The 24,280-nt window shown below is 45.1% G+C and overlaps 1 protein-coding gene across 2 annotated transcripts in view; it reads left to right on the top strand.

Moving 5' to 3' along the window:
• LOC146366368 (solute carrier family 53 member 1) overlaps nt 1-24,280 on the top strand; it is a 47,485-nt gene that overhangs the window by 5,782 nt on the left and 17,423 nt on the right. For both annotated transcript variants that reach the window (XM_084913625.1, XM_084913624.1), the window contains exons 2-4: nt 8,151-8,202; nt 23,743-23,844; nt 23,939-24,162. In XM_084913625.1, coding sequence (XP_084769751.1) covers nt 8,151-8,202; nt 23,743-23,844; nt 23,939-24,162 — 378 coding nt within the window. The remainder of the gene's footprint in view (nt 1-8,150; nt 8,203-23,742; nt 23,845-23,938; nt 24,163-24,280) is intronic.

Below are 24,280 nucleotides of genomic sequence, written 5' to 3'. Positions count from 1 at the left end.
TTGAATTTCTTGGTCTCTGTGACATAAAATCTGCATGGCTGGATAAAAGCTGTTGTGGAATTCCTCCATAGATTTCAGCTCTGGCTTCTCTCCCATCTTGTTCATATAACCTTTGTTTGAAAACGCCAAATCTGATATATCTTTGCTACGGCGAGGGAATGACGAGTATTTCAAACAATGGCCGTGTATTTGTTACTTATTTCCTCCGAAGTTTCAGAGGCTTTCTTCCTGCCCCTGCAGTGTTTGGACACAGAGCAGATGGAGCTTGTTGTTCCACCCAGCTGTAAATCTGGCCCCGGGCCGTGTTAGTTTTAGTCCTGTGAAGATGTGGGACCCGGGCCTGTGACGTTTGCAGAGCCGTGGGGTTCAGGGCCGTTACATGTGTGCGGTGTTTTCTGTCAGCTTGTTTGGGTGAAACGCCGAGCAGCAGAGGCCCATAAACTGAGCCGACATGATAGGCTGTCTGCTAAAACTAAGGCAGTTACCTTCTGTGTCGGCGGTTGTCAGCATGCTACCACTGATTGCAGTTTTCCCAGCACTGCTGACATTCCAACACTGTGCAACTTGTGTTTTTTACTGAAGTTTTATCATCAAAGCGTGAGAAATGTAGTAGTAATAATAATAATAATACTAATCCAGGGTCAACCTCTGTTGACATGCTGGCTCCATGTAAACCTGTGGAGGGAAGCAGCTTCATGTAAAGTGCCAGACTCGTGGTGCGTCTACCAGACGGGCGCTGTAAGAATAAAAACGCCTGCTGGTCATCCGTCCGGTCTGGGTATCAACAGTTGAGATGTTTGTGTGTGTTGGAGGACGAAGGTCAGGATAATGAACCAGACAGAAATGGGAGAAGCGAGTGGGTAAGAAAAGAGAAAGATGGGACTGGTCGGCTCATTTAGTTACCAGCTGATCTGGTGTAATAACAATAAAACCATTTGGAGTTGTTTCTTCTCATTGTTTGTTTGTATGATTCAAAAGCACAAAAAGATTTCTTTCAAATCTTTTCTAACGTTCATAAACAGCAAATAACCTGATGCTGTGTCAGGAGCTGGTGCAGACGTGGTGTTTCACACACAGGACTACAGATTGCAGCTGCAGCCAGACTAACTCGATCATAGAAACATGTAAAAAGTTCAGTGAAAGTGTATGAAACATCAAACTTGTACTACAGCCGTAGGCGAGGCCGCGTACAGAGTGGGCGTGATGTCACACCGCTTTTATAATGGCGACAGGCACTGGCCTGGTCTCAGACATCCAAGTTGTCAAACGCACCTCTGCCAGCTGATGTTTGAATATTTGCACGTTCCTGGTAAACTGGTGTTTCTGGTTTTTCTCTAAATGAAGAACCAGTATCGATCCTGCAGAGTAAACTGTTCTGCAGCACCCTGCTTGATACTAAGCTGAGGAGCATCAATGCAGGAACCATGCATGTCTTTAGGCTTGAAGACTGAAGTTTATTCAGATGAAGCCCTTTCATTAGCTTCCACATTACAGCACTCGTTAAATGGGGATTCTTTTGGGCTTCGTCCTGCTGTGGTGCGAGCACCTGTTTGCTGCACAAGTATCTGGGTCTGCTATTGATGAACTGATCAACATTTGTGGATGCGTGCACCCTGCAGCTGTGAAGTACTCATTGGTTGGGAACAAACACACGGCATACAGACCTAAGTGCTGGTCAGCAGTGTGTGTGTGAATGTGCTTGTGATCCACAAAGACCTGCGTGTGCATTGTGCTGAAATGTGTGGGTACTGCTGCAGGACAAGTCATCCTGGTAACAGTCTGATCAGAGATGGAAGGATCTAACCCAGCATGCTCATAGACCAGGGGTGGGCAACTCCAGGCCTCGAGGGCCGGTGTCCTGCAGGTTTTAGATCTCACCCTGGGTCAACACAGCTGAATCACATGATTAGTTTGTTACCAGGCCTCTGCAGAACTTCAGGACATGTTGAGGAGCTAATTTAGCCATTTAAATCAGCTGTGTTGGTTCAAGGACACATCTAAAACCTGCAGGACACCGGCCCTCGAGGCCTGGAGCTGGACACCCCTGTCATAGACCCAGTGTTGACATGGTGCTGACCATGGTGTGCATGTGGCTCTGTGAATGAATCACCAATCCTGTCATGGACTCAAAACAATCAACTGAAAAATACTTACAGAAGATATTTGGAGACACGCATGATGTGAAATAAGACGCATTTCACATTATACAACGTGGTTTGTCAGTGGTGTGGATGACCTGCCGTAGCTTATGTGCCTGCTTTGTCATTGACTGCATTTTTCCAGCACACCACTGCAGCTCAGGCTGTGCAGCAGAAGTGGAAACTGAGCTGCAGCACTTCATGGGAAGTTAGTTTGCTGATGATAGCTGGTTTCAGGTGGGTGAGGAATAGAGAAGCTGACAGTGAAATGAGGGTTTTACTTCAGGCGCTGTCTTAGTCAGAGGACATTCAGAGGAGGCTTTCTGAATGGTGACAGACCTCATTAAAGCACAAGAGTTATTTTTTCCACACTCTGGGATAAGACTTGGATAGCTGGAGCATGTAACATTGTAGCATGTTTCCACTAATGTTGCTACAATTAAAAGTTGATTGGTTTTTACTGTACTTACACTCAACCACGGCGTGTCTGAACAAAACTGGGCGGTGTACAGTAAACTAACTTAAGACCACAGGTTCTTATTAAGCTGAGTCATCTTAAGTACGTAGGCTTACATGTACCTGTAGAGCAAAGAGTCTGTGTGTTCGTCTGGTGGGCGAGCTGCTGGGAATCCAAACGTGCACCAGTGTGAAGCAGAGCTCGTTTTAATGAAAGTTTCTAAGCGTCCAGCTCCAGGATGGAGTTTGTGATGGTTGGTGCAGCAGGACAGGAAAATCATTCATAAATGCAGCCGGCAGACACTGAGATGCCCACCCCTCTGTGGAAATGGCCCTTTGGTGTTTTCTGTTATGCTTATACTACATTATCTCCTGCTGATCAGACATAGGCAATTTAAGCTTTTAAAAAACAGACTTAAAAGTATACCAGACACACTTAACATCCTAACATCACCTATCGACGGTGTCGTGTCAAACTACTTGCCCTCATTCTGATTTTGTAGATTTTAATATATTCCAATAAAGAAGGATAACTGGGTCTGTGTTGTCGCTCGTCTTCAAACACCAAAACGAACACAATCACACGTCACTCCTTGTGAAGAGCTAGCTTCAGAAGTCCAGACTGAACCTTAATGACTGGCCTGCACAAAGCAATTACTTGAATCCTATTGGAAAGTCTGTGAGGTGAACCGAAGACCAAGGTCCGTGCCAGCACAGCATCAAATCTGGAGGAGCTTTACACAAATTCACCATCACTACAGTTTAAAATAGAATAGCAACGATGTGGCCAGCTGATGTACTGAGCTGTAAACATGTTATTTGTCCTGCTGACGCTGACAGTCTGACTTAATTTTGGACCAAGTGGCTTTCAGAGTTTGCAGTTTTTGCACTTCCATGTTGGTATTTTTCACTCAGTAGATTCTGCTCAGCCTTGGTGTTTAGTTGGGCTCTGTTTGTTAACCTCTCAGGTCACTAATGAACCGGCTCCCGTCAGCTAGTGTCTGATGCCTTCTATTTTAGCCTAAATCAGCAAATATGAATGGTTTGTAAGTTGGTAAGCAATTTTCTTATTCTACTTTTTTCATTAAAGACTTATTTTTATGGATTTACCACAAATGAGGAGAACATACATGTTGCTACAGGGGTGGCTGCAGCTCAGGCGGTAGAGCAGGTCATCTACTGATCAGGAGGTTAGTGATGCCTGCACCCCCCAGTGTGGGTGGAGGTTAGCTAGGAAGCACTAAAAGGTGCTTGTGTGAGTGAGTGTGGCATGTTGTATAAAGAGCTGTGAGCGCTCTGGGAGAGTAGAATAGTGCTTTATAAGAACGAGGAGCTCAAAGTCATCTCTCCCAGCTCGTCATCAAACTAAACTCTGCTCAGAGCAGGGTGCTGATCCAGGGTCAGGGGAACAGGTGACGGCTCCTAGACTTCATTGTTGTTGTCGACCCTGCTCTGATGAATATTTGTGTTCTCTTCACTCAGCTGTACAGTCTCCTCTATCACTGAAAGCTAATACAGCTGCTTCTCCTTTTCCTTTGCCTCATTTCTTCATTTTCTCATATTTGCTTGCATTTAAATCTGAATCCGTGTCTCTCTGAGTACTCGGCCTGTACCACTACACTCTATCTTCAGCTCTTCCTGACTGAGGTCGGCTCGTTCACGAACAGCTCATCACTATAATCAGCGTGCACTGATTTGTAGTGATGACTCCTGACTTTCAAGAACATTTCAAGAACCCACAGAAGAACACTGGGAACACTGGGAACATGGCAATTGTGGAGATTAAAGGGAACAGAAATAAAGGCTTCAGTGTCATAACCCTCATGTCTGTAGTGAAATGTCTTTCTGCAGCCAGAGGCACACATGTAGAAACACCAGTGTTGGAAAGACTGAGTAAATATGTGGATGTAAAATGATTTACTGCTGATAATGCTGGGAGCACTGGGAGCACTGGCTGATGCCTGATCCTCGCCTTCAGATGAAGCCTCTGAGCAGATCATTATTAGACTGTTCATATAGCAGCCTGCCCTGACAGAGCCTCGCACGATCTGCTGGCCCCTGCTCCTGATGTCTGTACAGTAATGCATGTTGTTGTTTGTTATTTGTATGCTGAGTTAAATTAAAGCTGCAGACATTGGCCTGCTCTTTTCACGTGAAGCATACGGATCTGTGAAAAAGTTCGACAGCATCTTCTATACAGGTAAAGTCAACGTGAAGCTGGTCAGACAAATGTGACACAGTGCTGTTAAAGTTGTGTTTGTTTCATCGTTGTAAACGCACACAGAGGGCACAGGGTCAGACCCTCTGCTCCTCCAGATGTTTTGGTAGCCATCAACAGGCATCTGGAGTAATTCAGGCTGGATAGCTGGTCGCTATGTGGCGTAGTTCGTTTAAATAGTTTGGTTTGCTGGTGTGGAGCTAACGTTTAAGCGTCGTCCGAACATTTTCACTCGAGCTAAAGTCAGGCCTTTTGATAGGCTGTTTCAGATGCTAGCATGCTAGCATGCTTTAACCATTCCAAACCCAGATGTGCATTTGGGTTCATTCTTCTGTTCAAACACCCGTTTGTGTCCTGGTTTCAACTGTCTAGCTGTTGATTCTAGCTGAAGAATTGAAAGGTAGTCCTTCATTATTCTCTCCATTTTCTGGAAACAGCCCAGATGCTTGACAGTTCTTACAGTAGTCTTAGGTTTGAACGCCTTCCAACCATGCTTCTAGTCATTGTGGCCACGTGGCTCAATCGGTGTCTCCTCTGACCATAAAACCCCTCTGAGTCCACGGTGATGTCAAAGTGGCTTCAGTAACTCTGATTACTGAACACTGGTGTTCCAGCAGTTTGTAGTTCATGGCAGGCTTCACCCTCAGGATGTTAGGAACAGGTCAGGAAGCACTGACTCGTCTCGTCTCCTCTCAGGGAGACCGTTTCCTGCAGACCTTAGTAAAGTGGTGACACCTGAGATTAACTTGTGTATAGATGATATCAGACTATCGACCGATTTAAATACCCTCTGCCGGGAGAGTGGCCGATTCTCCAGACGCTTGTTGCTGGTCTGGTCGAGGTGCAACTTGTGAACATTAGTGATTGCGGATGTATTTGTGACCCTATGTGGAATAAAGAAAAACCAATGCAATAAAAAAGGTGCACATTAGTTCATGGTGTGCAAAGAAATCAGTAAACTTGCTGTGACGTCCATGCCCCCTGTGATGAGTGTCAGCGTTTGACCACAGCTGGATGTATTTCTGCTTTGACAGCTCCTCTTTGTTTCCACGTTGATCAAATAGGATGATGTCATCAGATACGAAGGTTGTTTCGATGTACTTGCAATTAAGACAAACCATAAAAGAAAATGAAATCATTATTGAAGGCTCTCTAATGAAGCTAATTACATTAAAGGTCACTGAGGCGTACCAACACATGGAGGCATTGTCTGCCATCACACAGTCAGCAAAGCTGTTTCCTGACTACGGCTGAAAACACAAAGAACTGCTCAGTCAGACGTTAATGCTGCTTTAGCTTTTAGCTCGCATCACTCGTGCGTCACCGGTGATGTCACGGCCCTGCAACAACTCTCCCAAACGCCTCACCTGTCAGCAGCCCTGGGAGCGCTCTTTAAATTCTGCCACAGCATCTTTCAGGCTCCACCCCTAAAGAGCAGAGCTCCTTCATAGCTCGTCTGCACTTTGGACACAAGCTGGGGGACAGAAAAATGAGGAACAACCGAGAGATCTGGGTTTTTACATGACACACATGTGAGCAATAATCCAGTTATGACTCATATAATCCTTCTGACAGTTTGGTGTCAACAAAGTGTTTGTGTGCTGGTGGGCAGGGTTGGAGAAAAGAGCGAGGGAAAGGAATGCACGAAGGAGATTAGGGAGAGGAGCAGGAAAGATTTCCAACAGCCAGCGAGGAAAAGACGACAGCAGAGTGTAAATGCACAAAAAGGAGCACTGCAGAGAAACCTCACAGTTGGAGAGAGAGATTTGTGGTCAGCTGGTGTGGGTCAAAGGTATGCCTGTGGTGATCGCCACAAGCTGCGAGAGAGAGAGCGAGGCGGCGCTGAAGGAGAAAGAACAGAAGTAGGGTAATCTGCGGGGATAAGCACAGCTGCCCTTGTTCCTGTTGAGCTGTGTGTTGTGTTTTGGAAACTCGCTCCTGACCACATGCTGAGCCAGCCTCCTGTGACCACCAGCATCTTACTGTATGTCACACAAGCTGTGGGCCTCAGGACCAGTGTGGGAAAGCGCTTTGGAGCTATGGCTCAGAGAGCGCTTTATGCTGGTCGCAGGCGGACGCGTTGTGTCAGGCTGATGTTCGATAACAGCAGCTGCCACTTTCATTAGTTACAGAGCAGCAAAACAGGCTAAAGGTCACCGAGGCCGAGGCAGGTAAATCCTGCAGATGACACATGAGACACTCTGTCAACCAGTAGGACCAGTATGTACTGCACTGGCCCTTCTTTCTGCAGTATTGATAGCGATAGCACGGCTTCTGCCATTCTTCACCACCACTCAGGTGTTGGTATCAATTGTGTCTGTGAGGAAGACTAGGGGGCGTGAGCTATTTCAGCTCTTTATCGAACATTTTCAACATTTAGCCTGGACACGGTTAAAGACATCAGAGAGGTGTGAAGAGCTGATCCCAACATCAGTCAGGGCTGAACGTGGAGCCTTTCTGGAAATGTGTCATGAAGATAAAGGAGGTGCCTGAGCCTGTGTTGGAGCCGCTGATGGTTTTCCAGGATAAAGGAGTCTGAGCTGTTTTTGAGCTCCGCTTCTGTCGGGTTTGTATTGACTCAGTTCTTTCCCTGGTTATAGCTCACCTGTTCAGTAACAGTGGGATTGTTTCATACATCATGCAGTGTAGTGTGTGTCCTCTTCTGTCTGTCCTTCAAAACTACAGAAATGTGTTGTTGCAGAAGCATCGGAGCACTAAGCCTGCAGGTTTTATTGGGCATTGAAGAGTTTCTGCCTTTTGATCGATTTCCTACTCTGTGATTAGTTGCATTGTTCCAGCACTGCAGCGAAGCTTAGGCCTGACTGCGTGGGCTGTCGTTCGTCCTGCTTCACTGCTGCTCGGCTGTCCAGCAGGCCGGGCCGGCACACAGTGAGCTCATTGTGAGCCGGTGCCCTGCTGGCATTCTGACTAACTGACCACTCTACTATCTAACCCTGGAGCAGGCGCTGATGAAAGGGGGCGACTGTCCTGCTGTCCTACTGCAGCTCACTGAGACTGGGTGACTCCTTGTCCTCTCCACAGTGGGGACAAAGCACAGCGTACACTGCCCCACAGTATGAAGCAGGCTGCTTTATTAAAGGATGGGTGAAGAGCTAAATAACAGATCAATAAAAGAAATAACAGACTACGCTCTGTGAATGCAGGAGAATGTAATGAGAATATTTCTGCAGGTTGTTTACAGCAGGTCTGAACACCTGATGGGTCACACAGCACTGTGATATGCTGCTGCTGTGGAAGCCGATCACTCTCATTGACCTGATGATAGGATATATATGTTTGTGCAGGTGACTGATCTGGTGTTTTTACTGTGTCTGCAGGCTTTCAAAGAGATGCTGTATGCTGCTCAGGACCAGGCCCCGTCTATCGAAGGTATTACATGCATGCACACACAGTCATGCACTTATGGCCTCACAGGAAATTACATCGACTTCCTGTTTCTTTCACCTTCTCTAGTCTTACTTATCAGAGCTGTTGCTGTCTTGCTTTGTACTGGAAACTGTTGTGTTATCATGTCGGTGTAGGACCACGCGTGTTACACGTTTATATTTGTGCCACAGCTGAACATGGTCCAAACCCAACAATTCCTAAATACTGATGTTCAAAAAGTATTTAAAGATATGATCATGAAAACCTGGCCTACAGCTCAGTGTGTTTGTTAGGACAGCTGGGCACAGACTGGGGTCAGTGCTCACACAGAGTACAAGTGCTGCCCAGTTACTGCCTTACTTACATTCAGGTAGGCTGATTGATTGATTGATCCTGAAAATAACGATTAGTGAAGTCCAGTATTCTCTGTTCCAAACACAGAATATTCAGAAAATATATTTACTGCAGCTACTGATTATTTTAGTAATCGAGTAATCTATCGATTATTCCATCGAGTAATCCGATAACTGATCCGATATACGGCATCGGCCCGATCCTGACCTAAAGGACTGGATCGGATATCGAGGAGAAATGAGAAACGTAACCTGATCCATCAAATATCACAAAAGCACCTCACAAAACCTGCGACAGGGCGTAACCCGGCTCGTGACCTCAGCGCGTCGGAGCAGTACGCGTCACGTGACAGAGCGGCTGTTGCGTGCGGGACCTGTCGGCGGGCTGGAGTTCACACTGAAAGCATCCGGAGCCGCGCTACGTGCTGCCAAACCGGCATCTCGGAGAAAGCTATCCCAGAGACACAAAGCAAGTTCCTCTGTGAATGTTTGTGGAGCATTCCCACGCTCGGCTTCAGAGCCGGTATGGAGCTGGGACGTCTGTGACCGAACGATGGACAGACTCACGTTTTACTTTGGAAAAAACTGTTACAGGCTGAACAGTTTCAGGGTTCAAAACCCCAAAACACGAAAAACACTTTTTTCATCCTTGTGTTAAGTTTAGAAACGACAGAAACTTGAGTCTGAGGTTAAACATGATGGTAACGGCTCACACCGACATCCATCCTGATCCACTCTGGATGTTCATGTGCAGCTGTAAGTGCTCCACTGTGCAACCTGTTGTTTTTTAAGTTGTTGAATACGAACATTAGTTTGCACTCCTTTTTCCCAGAACAAAGAGTTTCTGAAATCTGCATTAAATTACATTTTAATTGACTTTTGAATATTACTTGAAGCACTTAGATTGAAAGTTGTGCTAAAGGTTTAAATACAAAGATCAGAGTCACTGAACTGTGAACTCTTTTGGGTGCAGTGTGTTTTTTAACTTTAGTGTTTTGTAAATTTGAGTATGAACTTGCAGGAAGCTATAAACAGTTTTATTGATTACAAAATGGACCATATCGGATTCATATCTGTATCAGCAGATATCCAAATGTACGATGTCGTATCGGGCATAGAAAAGTGGTATGGCGCCATCTCTGGTGTGAACATGGATCAGGAACGGGTCACACTTGGTTTGTTGATGAGGGACTCCACCAGCTCTGTGAAGGTTTGAGTGCTGATCACAGGACAGAAACAGCTCACCGTCTCAGGGACGGCTCCGCCTCTTGGTCTTCACTGTCACGGGGCCGAGTGGCCTGTACCGAACAGGACTCAGGTGCAGAAACAGCAGATGATGTAACAATTATTTATTAGGCTTAAGTGCAAGAAACGCAGCAAGGACAAAAAAACAATAAGACGTGGAGTTTGACGTGGCGTGGCCTGGGAAACGTGGCGAGGGAACGGGGCCTGAGATGCAGAGTGGAGCTGAGCAGGGAACAGTCACACTGAGGAGAGAAGACAGTGGAGTTAGGGAGGTGGTGGAGGCAGCTCTGAAGTGGCAAGTTGTAAGAGTGGCAATTCTTACTTGCAGTAGGGGACATGGAGTGTTGAGAGGGGGGTGATGAGAATCCAGGGGAGCTGAGTGGCGTGGAAGGGCTGGCCTGAGATCCGGGGCTTCAGATGGAGTGTGATGGCAGGAGGGCAGGCAGGTGAGGCACAGAGAGATTTTCAAAATGATTGCTTGGTATCGTGAGTCCGGAGGTGGCGCGTGAGCCAAGGTGAATACAGCAAATGTGTTGATGACGAACTGGCAGCGAATGAACATCAACGTGTGGCTTAAATCCCTCTGGCTTGATTGCCTGCAATAGGCTCCAGGTGTGCAGGAGCTGGAGGAGTTGGCCCCGCCCAGGGGCGGATCCCGGGTAAGTTCAGGAGCCTTATGGAAATTCCAGCCACCCACCGCAGACCATGACACTTCACGCCGTGTAAAAGGACTCGGCTGCACGTTACGGCGAGCCAGCGTCGCTGCCTCCTGATGTCAGTGTTTTGGTTGTGTCGGGCCTTTTTCTCCACGCCCTGCTCCTGAACACGTTTCTATTGCAGGTCTGATTTCTTCCTCTAATAACTGATCTAATGTCCCTACATATCAGCAGCAATATTTAAACCAACGTCAGTGTTGATTTTACAATAAATGTGTTGTTCACTAAACAAGTTGCTGCTCATGGCTTTGAGCCCGTTTGCAGCAGCTGTGCTGAGCGTTTGTGTCTTCGTTTCTGACTGAAGAAAGCAGCGCACATCATTACTGAGTGGGAGCCCAGCAGCCCCTTCAGGTGTCCACAGTGGGAAGCACGAAGCCTGAGTGTGTCCGACTGCAGTTTAACGTTAGCCCAGGTTTCATGTGTATTGCAGTGCAGGCATTTGCTGCCTTGTGAGCACGAAGACTGAAGGAGCAGTTAGGTTTCCCAAACTAAGCAAAGATGGGCGTGTGATGGAAATGCACACGTCTGTCTTTATGCAGTAGTTTGGTTTGTTTGCACACAGCTTCAGCTGGATTCAGCTGAACACATGAAAGCCCAGGATACAAACAGCATCACACTCTGACTGGAAGTGCAGTTCTTTACCTCCAGTCATCTTATATGACGACACTTCAGCCTACATTATTGCTTAATTATGTGTCTTTGCAGAAATACAGCAGCAGGAGCCACAAAATGACCAAAATTTAAGGCCTCAAATCATCTTAGAAAGTCTTCAAACCAGTGATCAGAGGCCTGTGTTCCATCATGTAATGACAGGCCTGGTCGTGTCACTGCGCTGCATACTTAAACTTGACTTAAAGCAATACTAAACAACGTGACTAGCACAGTGCGCTTTCCTGATCTTTCATCTTATTTTGACAGAAGCGACTTCAACCACTTGAAGGGCCTATTTCTGTCCCAAATGTGATGTTAGAAAACCCAAACAGCAAACCGTGTCACCGCTTCCACTGCTGCTTTGCACCAAACATGGCTACAGCTGCCAAAGGACCATTGATCCTGCGTATACGGCTGAGTGCTATTAGTGAAGGATGGGTCGGGTGTGTCCTTCGTTGCCCAACCTATCCCAGAATTCATAGCGTGGCCCAGCCAATTCCAAGAGCACCTGGCTGCAGCCACTGGGGAGCGCCATATCGTGACCTCCACAGCAGCCGGAAACACGTGACTTCAGTTAAATCGACTTTGACAGCGAAAACTAAATTGTGTTTTTGTTACTATTGATGCTGCTGAGAAATAAACGTGGTTCTAAGTGTTTTAACACTCTGGGTTTGTTAAAAAAATCACCATCCCTTCAGCTTGTTCGTGGCCAAAAGTGTCCGTGTCTTATGTTTTTGTTTCGTTGCTACTTTTTCTGCATAAAGGTTTTTTCATAAATATAAAATAGTCATTACTTTTTACATTTTTGATCCTTCAAACACCCTTTTCTGGTTCAATGCACTTGTTTGAAGACAACCTCAAAACTCACCATTTCATATATCAGCAGCGCTACTGGAAATGATTGTACAGCGGTCCCTCGCTATAACGCGGTTCACCTTTCGCAGACTCGCTGTGTCGCAGATTTTTTACAGAGCATTGTGTTGTGATTGCTGTGGATCGCTGTCAGTCAGTCTCCTGCCGTGTCTCCTGTACAGCACAGAATGCGTTCAGCTTGTCAAATTCACATAAATCTTCGATGGTTAGCAGTGTGACCCTGACGTGCTGCATGTTTGTAAGTTTTCTGCCCAACAAACACAACGTCGACGAAACGACGTCACCTGCGGGTTCCTTTCATTCTATAACGCCGGACTTACTTTTCTACAAAGGTTTGAACTTTGAGAGTTTAAACAAGAGAGAAAAGTGTGAAATGTTCATGCCTGTCTGAGAAAAGTGTATAAAGTTTGTAGTGAGGGCTTTTACAGCCCTAAAACACCTGTAATCATTGTAAAAACTAAAGTTTCACCTACCGCGGGTTATTTTTAGAACGTAACTCCCGCGATAAACGAGGGGCCGCTGTATTATTAATAGTAGAGTCTGGGACATCTAATTGATTAACATCAACACTGATTATTGTGCACTGTTGTTTCTGTTCAAGGAGAGCAAAAAATATGAAACTCTCTCTCAGCTTGTTCGTTGCCAAAAATGTGTATGTTCACAAAATGCTATAAAATGTATATTTTATAGCATTTTATAACTCCGACATACGGTTTCCTCAGCTGAGTTACAAAAAATTGTTCATGCATTTGTGTCATCGCGTTTCGATTATTGTAATGCCCTGTTTACCAGCTTGGATAAATCATCTCTTTCCCGCCTCCAGGCCATACAAAATGCAGCGGCCAGGCTACTAACTCACATCACTCCCATTTTATATTCTTCACACTGGCTCCCAATAGATGATAACATTCTTGTTTTAACACACAGAGCACTAAATGGCCCCAGATTATTTATCCAAGCTTCTTATAAAATACTCTGCTGCTCGTTGTCTCCGCTCACAGGCTCAGAGTTTGTTGGTTGCTCCCCGAACACGACTGAAGACGAAAGGGGGCGGAGCCTTTCAGTCTGTGGCACCAAGGCTGTGGACCAGTTTACCACCACAGTTACGTTTGGTTGACTCTGTGGAATCCTTTAAAAAGCAGTTAAAACTTTATTATTTAAACAGGCCTTCTGTTAATCAACACTTCTGAATTGTTTTGAATTTGCATTGTTTATATTTTCTATTTTATTACTTAATGTTTTCTTCATTGTAACCTTTGTGTACAGCACTTTGTAAGTAAAGTAAGTAAGTAAAACTTTATTTATATTAGCACCTTTCAAGATAAAAATCACAAAGTGCTTCACAGAAGCTAAAACCTAAAAATAAAAATCAACCAAAGCAAGTTTAAAAAGATGAGTTTTTAGCTGTTTTTTAAAAGCGACCACTGAGTCCACAGATCTCAGGCTCCAAGGGAGAAAGTTCCACAATCTGGGGGCCACAGTTCCAAAAGCTTTGTCGCCTTTTGTTTTCAGCCTCGTGTGTGTGACTGCCTGTCTGCGAAAAGCGCTTAATAAATAAATAAACCTCACTTACTTACTGATAAAACATTTTTCTACTTTTACCGACTTTAAATTCTTTTCATCAAAACCCAAATTTGATCTAAATTTCTTTTTTTACTCTTTAAATGCCAGTTAGGTCATATATATTACCAGTGACGTTTCAGATAAAAAGGTGATAAAGTCCTAATGGTTTCATAAATCTTTGTATTTTTTTCATATAAGCATCAGGGACAAGGCTGTCTTGCAATTGTTGAGGTCACTATAGTGTGCGCCCCATTTCTTCCAGGATCACTCTTCATTTGTAGGTTTTAGTGGACTCTTACTGCTGTGAAGTGGTTTTCATGGGACAGAGGCTTGTATTCCAAGATCTGGGAGATTGTAGAAATGAGCAGTGATGCCCTTCCTACCATCTTTCCAGAAAAATAAATGATCTGGAAGCTGTTAGGCTGACTTACAGCAGCAGCACTTTCTGCACCTGCAGAAACTCCAGGACACATTTACTAACAGTGTTTGTTGCTGTTTGTGCTGCAGCTGCAGCTTTGAATTATTTTTTGAGAGTTAATATTTTGGCTATGGTGTCTTGTTATGAAATCTACAAGAGTAAAAGTGTTTTTAGCAGGTGCTTCAAAGCTAAGTTTGACTGGGAAACTCAAAGCTCAATAGTGCATCAACAGAAATTCACTGCAGCCTGTGCAATATTTAATGCATCATAATTTTGTTCCAGTCTACCTTGCAAACACATATTTGTGCTGCAATGCCATGCACAAACTTAAGATCCAACCTGTGTCCTTCTTTTGGTCCACTGCAGCGCAGTAAGCATCAAACGCCCTTATTTGAAAATCAGAATATTACATGAAATTGCTTGTTTGGCCAAAAATGGGTAAATGATGTAATTTCTTTTTTAAAACATTAAAAACTACAATTTACATGTGTTGAGTTTAGAATGAAAGCAGTTTTACCTAATTTACATGATTTAGTGCTGTCAATAACAAGGAATCAAAAAAGGTGGTTATAATGGGTTTCAGTTGGCCAAAAATGGCCACGATAGAGTCAAGAGGAACAGTAGGATTTTAGTGTGGATATATTTGATGAATTTCAGAAGCTGAAGTTGAAAATTATAAAAGCTGAATAAAAATCTAGACCCTTGGGAAGTTTCATTACATTTGCTTTAACACAAGCATTAACAGAGCCCAGAGGGTTAATGTGTAACGCATAAAAATGTTATTGATTACAAGGTAATGCATTACTGTTAATATCAACGGTGAGCTTTTTATTTTGAAGCTACAAGTATAAACAATGCTGTAACATTTACACTGCAATTTTTTACTATAAGTATGGAAACAAGTGAAGAACATTTAATAAGTTTAAGAAGTGTAATTGCTATTCTGTACACTGAAAAAAACAAACAAACCCCCCAGTCTTTTAAAACGAGCTCATGTCCTCTGCAAACTGAAAAACAAAGAGGAAGAAGTCCCTCTACACAAACACTGCAGATGACAGGCCAGGCAAACATCTATTGACCTGTTTGAATGCCTCCTCATCACGTGAGCCTTGAAGTGTTTTTTAAGAAGACTAAGACCACAGTGAGGGCGTTTCATTTTCATGGGCTTTCCACAAGCCGCAGTTTCATTCAGCGCAGAGGGAGGAGCACATGAAGGTTCTACTGAAGATGCTGGAGACAAGACATCGAGAGGGAGGCGGGGCTCCACGGAGAGTGCAGCGGGAGGGAGGCGGGGCTCCTCGGGAGGGAGGCGGGGCTCCTCGGGAGTGCAGCGGGAGGGAGGCGGGGCTCCTCGGGAGGGAGGCGGGGCTCCTCGGGAGTGCAGCGGGAGGGAGGCGGGGCTCCTCGGGAGGGAGGCGGGGCTCCACGGAGAGTGCAGCGGGAGGGAGGCGGGGCTCCTCGGGAGGGAGGCGGGGCTCCTCGGGAGTGCAGCGGGAGGGAGGCGGGGCTCCTCGGGAGTGCAGCGGGAGGGAGGCGAGGCTCCTCGGGAGGCGGGGCTCCTCGGGAGGCGAGGCTCCTCGGGAGTGCAGCGGGAGGGAGGCGGGGCTCCTCGGGAGGCGGGGCTCCACAGAGAGTGCAGCGGGAGGGAGGCGGGGCTCCTCGGAGAGTGCAGCGGAGAGCAGTCCTGATAGTGGTGGCTGACTTGACAATAATTGCCGTGCCATATCCCCAGGCAGTATGAAGGTCATGTTACAGACAGGGCAGTGAAAGTGTCCTGTCGTCCTGCACCAGCATATCATTTAGTCTGTAAGAGAAAAAACCCACATGTAATTTAAATGCAGTTGTATGGAATGCAATCAGTTTATCTAACAGATTGTACATATTAACAAAAACATCCAAGTCATCTTCAATAATGAAAGCAAAATGGTGTGGATCACAAGAGCTGTCAACAAATGTGGTGAACAGGAAATAAAAATATTTTTAATAAAAACACACTTTTTTCTAGCTGATGAAAGCACTGAACTGTACAATGTGAATAACAATTTTTAAGTCAGCAAAGAGACTGCAGAAGTGCTGAAAAGAAGTGCATATTTATAACTTTAACTATGAGGTATATTTAATACCAACATACCTTTGAAAGGCAAAGCATTTTGAATTTGTCCATTTATCTGCTGCTCAATCTTTGCCCTGACAGCAGGGCTGAGAGTGGGCACAGAGGGCAGTGACACAGCCAACACGTGGTGCATTCCTGCAATTCTGGCTTGGAGGCAGAATTCAAACTGACATGTGCATCTAAAACCGATAAACACCATATACACATTTGAGTTCAGGTTTTAGCAGAAATAACACGTTACACTTAGCATGTAAGAGATACATACATATCTATTGACAAATAACAGACAATTTAACAAAGGCTAACTCAAATCTGGGCAATAAAAAAGCAGTAGAGCATAGAATAGAGAATATTAGTATTGATAAATACATAAACCTCTTTGTGAAGAACTTTACAGTATTGATGCAGCTGGAATGAAAGACATGAATAAAGTGCAATATGCAGTGAATGGAATGATGTGCATTGATGTGACTGACAGTGAAAAGTAGAGAAGTGAATTTGTTCGATAACAAGCAAAAACAAATACGTTTGAAACTGAGCACTAAATGCTAACCAGAGGCGTCCACACATACTTACTACAGTTTAGATTCCTCTGTTTAAAAATACTCGACTAAAAGTAGAAGCATTCACTCAACTTTTTACTCAAGTGGAAGTAAGAAGTACAGGCTTTTGTACTTTAAGTGCAAAAGTTTAAAGTAATCTTGCGTCTCTACATTTTCAAATCAACCCTGATTTGAAAATGTAGGGAGTACAAAGTACAGATACTCTGTACGTCTCTGTACTTTGAGTACAAAGTACAGATACTCATGCTAAAATGTACAGATACCAGAAAGTATCACAGTAGCTGTGTAAGCTTCAAATATCTGCTCGGTTTATCGAGACATCACATATTTGTAAAGGTGCTCCGACGTTTTCAGAGACGTCTGTTACCCACCAGCTCGACAGCTGACCGGGAGCTCGAGGCTCATTAGAGCCGGTGTTCTGACAAAACAACCCACCTATCAAGCCGTCCTACTTGTTGTTATTGCGCATGCGCACAACTCAAAACAGCCATGTTTTTGCTTTTAATAGTACACCCCTATTATTTGATCCTACCCGATCTCGTGCGTGCGAAAAAAGGTTAGTATTAAATGTCTTACTTCGTTATTACAGTTGATACTTGTTTTCCTTAAGCTGTCGTCAATCTGTTAACCTTTCAAGCTAACACGCGTTTTTTGTTTTTTGTGCTAAAATACTCCAATTTGGAGTCTCAATTGAAGTCATCTTTCAAGTCTTGATTTAGTGCTTCTAAACTTCTGTAAACGACCTAACGAAGCATCCTAGAATACAAATGCAAAAACTGTGAGGAAACCATGTAACAGCTTCTAATAAAACAGCTGTGTTTTCCCCTCCATGATTGTGTGTTAACATTAGATGACTGTGTGCTGGAAGCACGTTGTGATAGTGTGATTTGGCCATCAGAACGTCCTACCTCTAGATATGTATGATGGAAGCATGAACCACGTAAGGTAGTATATTCTGATAAGGTAGCACGGATTGATAGACATGATTATAAATTTATGCTACGGTAGGATGTTTTGTCAGAACACCGGGGAGAACAGCGAAGTCCCATCGCTTTCATCCCCCCGCGGTCTTTCTCTACTCAGGTTTAACATGGTATATGAGTCACTTAGATAACTTAAAAATGTTACTGTTTGGCTTTGTGTTTTGTTTGTTCCTGAGTAAATCGGTTTGGCTGAGATTAAAGTTCTAGTTTTCACACAGCTGAATAAACGTCAAGCAGACAGCTGATCATCAGAAGTGTGAGATGCTGGAGAGTTTTCTCCAGTGTCCTGTTATATTTTAGATATGAAGGAGCAGTTTATTAAACTCCACTGAGACAATCTGCAAATTTCATTAAAAGTTTAATGAATTATCATCATGTCTTTATTTTTAGTTAGCGCATACCTGAAACACTTCAAGCTGTAAGCTAATGATCGTTATATAAGAGCAGATGCTGCTACGTTTTACGTCCAATGGATGATGATCTGATTAGTGGAGTGATTACAAAACTAATCTGTGAGCAGTCGACTGTCAAACGAATGGTTTGTGGCAGCCCGAGCTCATGGTGGTTCATATTTAGAGCTACAGGGAGATGACCTCAGCTGCTTAATTATGAATTGGGATGAAAAACATCATTGGTGAGCCTGACATGTGTCATAACCCTAATGAGTGTTATGCCTGACTTTCCTCTTACTGAGAGTGATGTCAGTGTTACAGATTAATACCAGTCCCATTAAAAGTCCCACATCTGTAGTTCACATGGCTTATTGATGCTGGGCTGAGTGACATGTGATGGAGGGTGGGTGCTGTGTATGGTCCCTGATCACTCAGTCACACAACACTCACCTGCTGCCTTCCACCAAAGCTACTTTGTCAGGTAGATGTGCCGCTGCTCTGCTCTATACCAGATGACCACATTGTTATTGTAATAGCAACGTACTTATTAGGCTCTTTTCTCAGCATCGTAATAATGTTTGTTAGAAATGTAAACATGTTGATGTCATTAAATGATGCGCAGACAGCAGTTTCCTGTAAATGACAATCAGCGATTGTCTAAACCTGCGTTTTGCCAAAGAAAGCTTGCATCATGCTGAGCTGGCGTCCTGAAAGTGCTGCACGAGGTTAGATAAAGATTTCAGAACGATGGAGGTTTCAAAGGAAAGTGAATAAACTCTGATCATTCTCAGTCGGGTCACGCAGCTTCACCTGAAGCACACCTCGACACGGTCCTGCGTTTGGCCCATCACCCTGTTCATATTCCAGTCCGTGAATAAACTAGCTGCCATGTTTACAGCGGCCCCCTCAAAAGCTTGAAGCTCACACTGTCCCACTGTTGTTTGATTGAGCTCCAGTCTGCTGACCGTAAAGGCCACTGTGTGGCCCACTGCTCCCACAGTAAAGTTCCCTTTTCTATTACACCTGTATGTGATGTACATGTGCACTAGCTAAGGTACACATAGCTGTATGTTAACGAGGTGGAAGTGGGGGACGCACTCTGGCGCCCCTCTCTCCCCCCTGCAGTGGGCGTAGCTGCACACAGGCAGCAAACGATGTTGCCCACGATGCTGAAAAAGCTCCACGAGTGGGTTAAAACCAGCGAATACAAAAGAGCTCAAATGTTCTGGGATCCTAACAGCACCTTTGAAGATGAATGCTTTGTAGTATACTGTACACTATAGATAGTACTGGTGTGGTCTGCACCGCCCCTCTGTGTGGTGCCGTGTTATATAGAGAGTAACCCAGTCTCACGTTGCTCCCCACGAGAGGCTGTGATTCACGGGCTGGTCGTCGTCTGATGATTAAAGCCGTCCTCGTATTTGTGTCCACGTCAGCTGACATGCACTTCCTCTACGTTGGTTTATTTTCTGAGTTTTTCCCGTCTGACTCGTCTCTCTGTCACATGTTTGCTCTTCTGTGATAATTACATTATGTAGGCGTTGGTATCGTGTTGTTTGTTTATTAGTTGGTGTGAAAATATGTTTTATTGGAATAATTCGTAAAATGAATCAAATCTCTTAACTTAATGTTGAATAGTGATTTTGTTAAATCAAACGTACAGTTGAAAGTTAACACTTCTTCTTCTTCTTTGCTGTTACTGCTCTTGTTGTTGGATGGGGTCAAAGTTTCCCTGTTCCCTCAAAAATGGTATCCAGTGTTTGAAATGACATTATCATGACGGCCCCACTGCCTGTACACTCTGGCCACGAGAGGCTGCACTGTTGTGCACCAGGACACGCCCAGGACCCACTGCAGCTGACGGTGTTGGATGAGGCGTTCTGCTGGATTTAGGCCAAGTTGGTCTCAGTTCATCGTCCAGGGATGAACCTGCTCCTATCTGTTAAAGCACAGGGTGCTAAGGCTGGACCTGCCAGCTCTGGTATTCTGAGGAAATGTTAGTCGGCTCAGCACAGGGCCACCTGTGGATGCTGGGCCTTCAGCCCACTCCATAAAGTCTGCTTCTGATTGTTTGGACATTCACACCAGTGGGCTGTGGGCATGCTGTTTGTCCTTGCAAAAGGAGCAGATGCCGGTCCTGCTGATGGGTTAAGGATCTTCTACGGCCCTGTCCTCTGGGATCTCCTCCATGCTCGTCAGACTCTGCTGGGAGATGCAACAAAGCCTCTTGCATGACATGCACCGATGGAGGAGCTGGACTAGCGTTGAGATATTGCTCCATGCTACCAGTGATGCTACCGACTCTTGCCAAATGCAAAACAAGTCTGCTACTCTTGGACCAGAACGCTTCATCGGTCCAGATTAGTGACGAACACTGGATGAAATCACAGAATGCAATTTATGCAAAGTGTGCAGCTTTACATGGACTCAAAGAGCAAATGCATTGATGCTGTCCCAGAGGCCGGGGTCCACGGTGGAGGGATAAGTGGAATGCTCTTTGTCCAGGTCAGAGACTTTATCAGCCTGTATCAGACGGAGTGTTGTAACCAGCCGTGCAGGATCGCATGCTGTTTGTGAAACACTGCACACATTCACTGAGGCTGAGGATGGTGTGTTCGCAAGAAATGTTTCTGTGCAGCTGCACTAACACCTCACCTCACTCTGTGTAGGTAGTGGGAGGAGTTTAATGCTGCGTATCCACGAACGGTAAAGGAAAATCTGTGTGGAAGAGAACGCGGTGGCGTTCCTGTCGCACGTCTCAGTGTTTGTGAGCCCAACGTGGCGCCTGGGTACTCGCTGTAGTTGCTACGTTCCACAAAAGAACACACGAAATGGTGCAAAGCAGGGTGTTGCTAAAAAACATACTTGTCAAATGGAAAGTATAGGCTTTAGCTGAGACACAGACATGGCATAATGGTAATAATGATAATAATCATTATGACTTGACTGAGACACGGAGAGAAAAGAGCCGAATAAGGCCAGAACGGGATAAGGAGATTACGGTAGTCTGACAGCGGTGGCTGTTTGTGTGTTTGTGCACTGCTGAGAGAGGACGAGGGAGTGGTTTGGACACGCCAATTTAGTTAATTTGGCGTCTTGTCTAAAAGCAGCCGCTCTGAAACACAGTGAATCACTGAGTGTGCACACTGCGAACCACCTGACCCCGCTGTTGTTTGCTTGTTGTTGACGTGACAGCGGGCTCAGCTCGGACACACGGGTCTGCTCAGTCCAAGTTTACCAGAATCGGTGACATGTGACGTTGTTGAGATGAAAATGATCCAAATTACAGGATGGGTAAAAGTCTAAAAAAGCACATGAGTCAGTGGGAGGAGCAGGAATCAGAGTGTTCAGGTAAGTATAGCACTCCTGCCATGACATGCTTGAACAGAACCTCATTTTCATGATACTGAGGGAGACATTCCCACTGCCACTCGTGGCTTTGATTAAAGTGGACACGCCCACTTTCCACTGTCCGTGGTTATTTTGCTTGTTGTCAGGTGATTTCAGCAACGCTCCATCACCGCACGTTTGTGCACATCAACCTTTCAACAGCGTTTTAACCCCAGCGTAGTCACATGTTTATTGTCTGTCTTACTCTCAACGGGACCGTGAGTCAGAACATGAACTCTGCATGAAGATCATGAAACAATCAGCAGACTGAGGACAAGCAGAAAGGTCCATTTGGTCCTGGGCTACCTTCACCAAGCACATGTTGGTTTCCTGCACTCCTGCTTTGAAACTGCTCCATCATAAGGTGCATTTGTCTTTATGTCACTAAAACTGACCAACATTTACAAACTGCACTTGAAGTTTGACCTGAAACTGGCGACTGAGCCTATAAACCATCAGAGGAGAGCTTCCAGAGTCAGCAGGGATGTCTTCCTAATAGGGCTGGGCGATATATCGAGTTTTTCAAAAATATCGATATATTTTTATACGAGATATAAGATGTGACAATATCCTTTATATCGATATATACGTTATAATTACAGTTGTGGAGCCATAAGTTTGCCTCTCTTTCGTCCACTTTTGTCTCTACGCAACGTTACTCCGCCTCGCCTCTCCTTCACTGAACACAGCTCCCCCTCCTCCCCATCGCTTCACCTGCAGGCAGCGACAAGATGAACACGGCAAATCTCCGTTAACGAGTTACTGCGCATCGCTCCGTGCGTGGGGCTGGACGGCGTCAACGTGCTAACGAGCTAACCACGCTAACGACCTAACCACGCTAACGCCATGCACAGCCTAAAATCCTTTCATTTTCTCAAAAGCTGACAGCGCGCCTTATGTATGAATTCTGGTTGTGCTTGATGACCGCGAACCGATTTTATGTGGAACACGGCGCTCAGCAATCTGTCAAAAATGTTTTAGTGCGACTTTGGTCAGCTACGGAGCCGCACCGCTTGATGGACTGTCGGAGCATTACGGCTACCGAGGAGCCTCGCGGAGTGATACGCACTGTGCTTCAACGTAATATTACCGTACTGTGTGTGTATAAGGACCATAAATGGCACCTGAAGCGGATTTCAAACTCCAGGCTGTCGGTCACGCAGTAGAAGTTGGGAACAGAGCAGCTGTGAAATCTTTGTTATCATGCTCAGCGTCTGTTAGTTTACATTTTGACTGCACAATTGTGAGCTTTTTGTTATGGACAAAAACAACAGTTTTCTTTTATTTATGGAGCATTATTGTTTAATAAATGCTGATAATTTATTTTTGAGTAGTTTTTTTCATGTACATCTATGCTGTATGTGAATAAAAGTGCCTGTGTGACATCTGGGACAGAGCTTTGACTAAGAACTCTCTTTTTGTTCTTACTTTATGGCTTTAAAAAAATATCGAGATATATATCTTATATCGCCATCCAGCTAAAGAATATCGAGATATGAATTTTGGGTCATATCGCCCAGCCCTACTTCCTAACACTTACACATGTTTGTTATTTAAATGAATAAGAACCAAAGGTGCACAATACGGACAGTGAATACACTTACATGATTACAGTGTAACAGTTTCTCATTTGGATGGAAAGTAGTTGAATAATAATGTGACATAACAAACATACAGATGCATCATTCAGAACAGGGGGGTCCAACTCCAGGCCTGGAGGGCTGGCGTCCTGCAGGTTTTAGATCCCACCCTGGGTCAACACAGCTGAATCACATGATTAGTTCATTCCCAGGCCTCTGGAGAACTTCAGGACATGTTGAGGAGGTCATTTATCCATTTAAATCAGCTGTGTTGGATCAAGGACACATCTAAACCCTGCAGGACACCGGCCCTCCAGGCCTGGAGTTGGACACCTGTGATTCAGAAGGACGGCTGCTGTGTCACCGCTGATCTGTTCACACAGTCTTTAAGTCTCAGTTAAAAGTTTCTCTTCCTGTCCTCTCAGTATTTCTGAAAGCTGCTGCAGAGTTTCCATGTTTAGGCTTAAAGTCTGAAGTGAGTGAGTGGAGTTCATATTCATCCTGAATCTCCACACAGCACAGGGGCTGGACGGCTCACTGCTCCCCCTGCTGGTCGGAGCACAGCAGCACAGGCCTTTGCACGCACACAGTCACCCACTTGCCCATTTTTATTTATGCACTTTGTTTCTTTTCCTTAACGTTGTGCGCACAGGTTTGTTTCCTGCTGTGAGATGCTCTTCTAACAGCTTCTCTCTTGTTGCAGTCACAGATGAAGATACTGTCAAGCGGTACTATGCCAAATTTGAGGAGAAGTTCTTCCAGATGTGTGAAAAGGAGTTGGCCAAAATCAACACCTTCTATTCTGGTAATACAGCTGGTAGCACTGGTTTCAAGGCTCAGCAAGACTTCTTATTATCCTGTCTCTTCTGTCTTTACCGTGTCTCGCTCTCTCCTTCCAGAGAAGCTGGCAGAGGCTCAGCGGCGATTCGCCACGCTGCAGAACGAGCTGCAGTCCTCGCTGGATGCACAGAGGGAGAGCTCAGCCAGTGGGCGGGGCCTGAGGAGGAGGAAGACGGTGTTTGCCTTGTCACAGCAGGAACGATGCAAGCACAGGAACATAAAGGACCTGCAGCTGGCCTTCTCAGAGTTCTACCTCAGCCTTATACTGCTGCAGAACTATCAGGTGCTCGTACAGCAGGGCAAAAACACAGAGGAAACCTTTGATTATTGATTATTGATTATATCGTCCCATTTCCCCGAGGGTTCAGTCTAGCTACTTATTATAGTATTTGATTGGGAGA

Source organism: Perissodus microlepis, chromosome 18 (genome assembly GCF_051167445.1).
Source record: "Perissodus microlepis isolate ML-2025 ecotype Zambia chromosome 18, ASM5116744v1, whole genome shotgun sequence".
In the NCBI taxonomy this organism is placed as follows: Eukaryota; Metazoa; Chordata; class Actinopteri; order Cichliformes; family Cichlidae; genus Perissodus; species Perissodus microlepis.
Note: the sequence above shows the minus strand (reverse complement) of the source record. Positions and strands in the feature narration are given on the sequence as shown.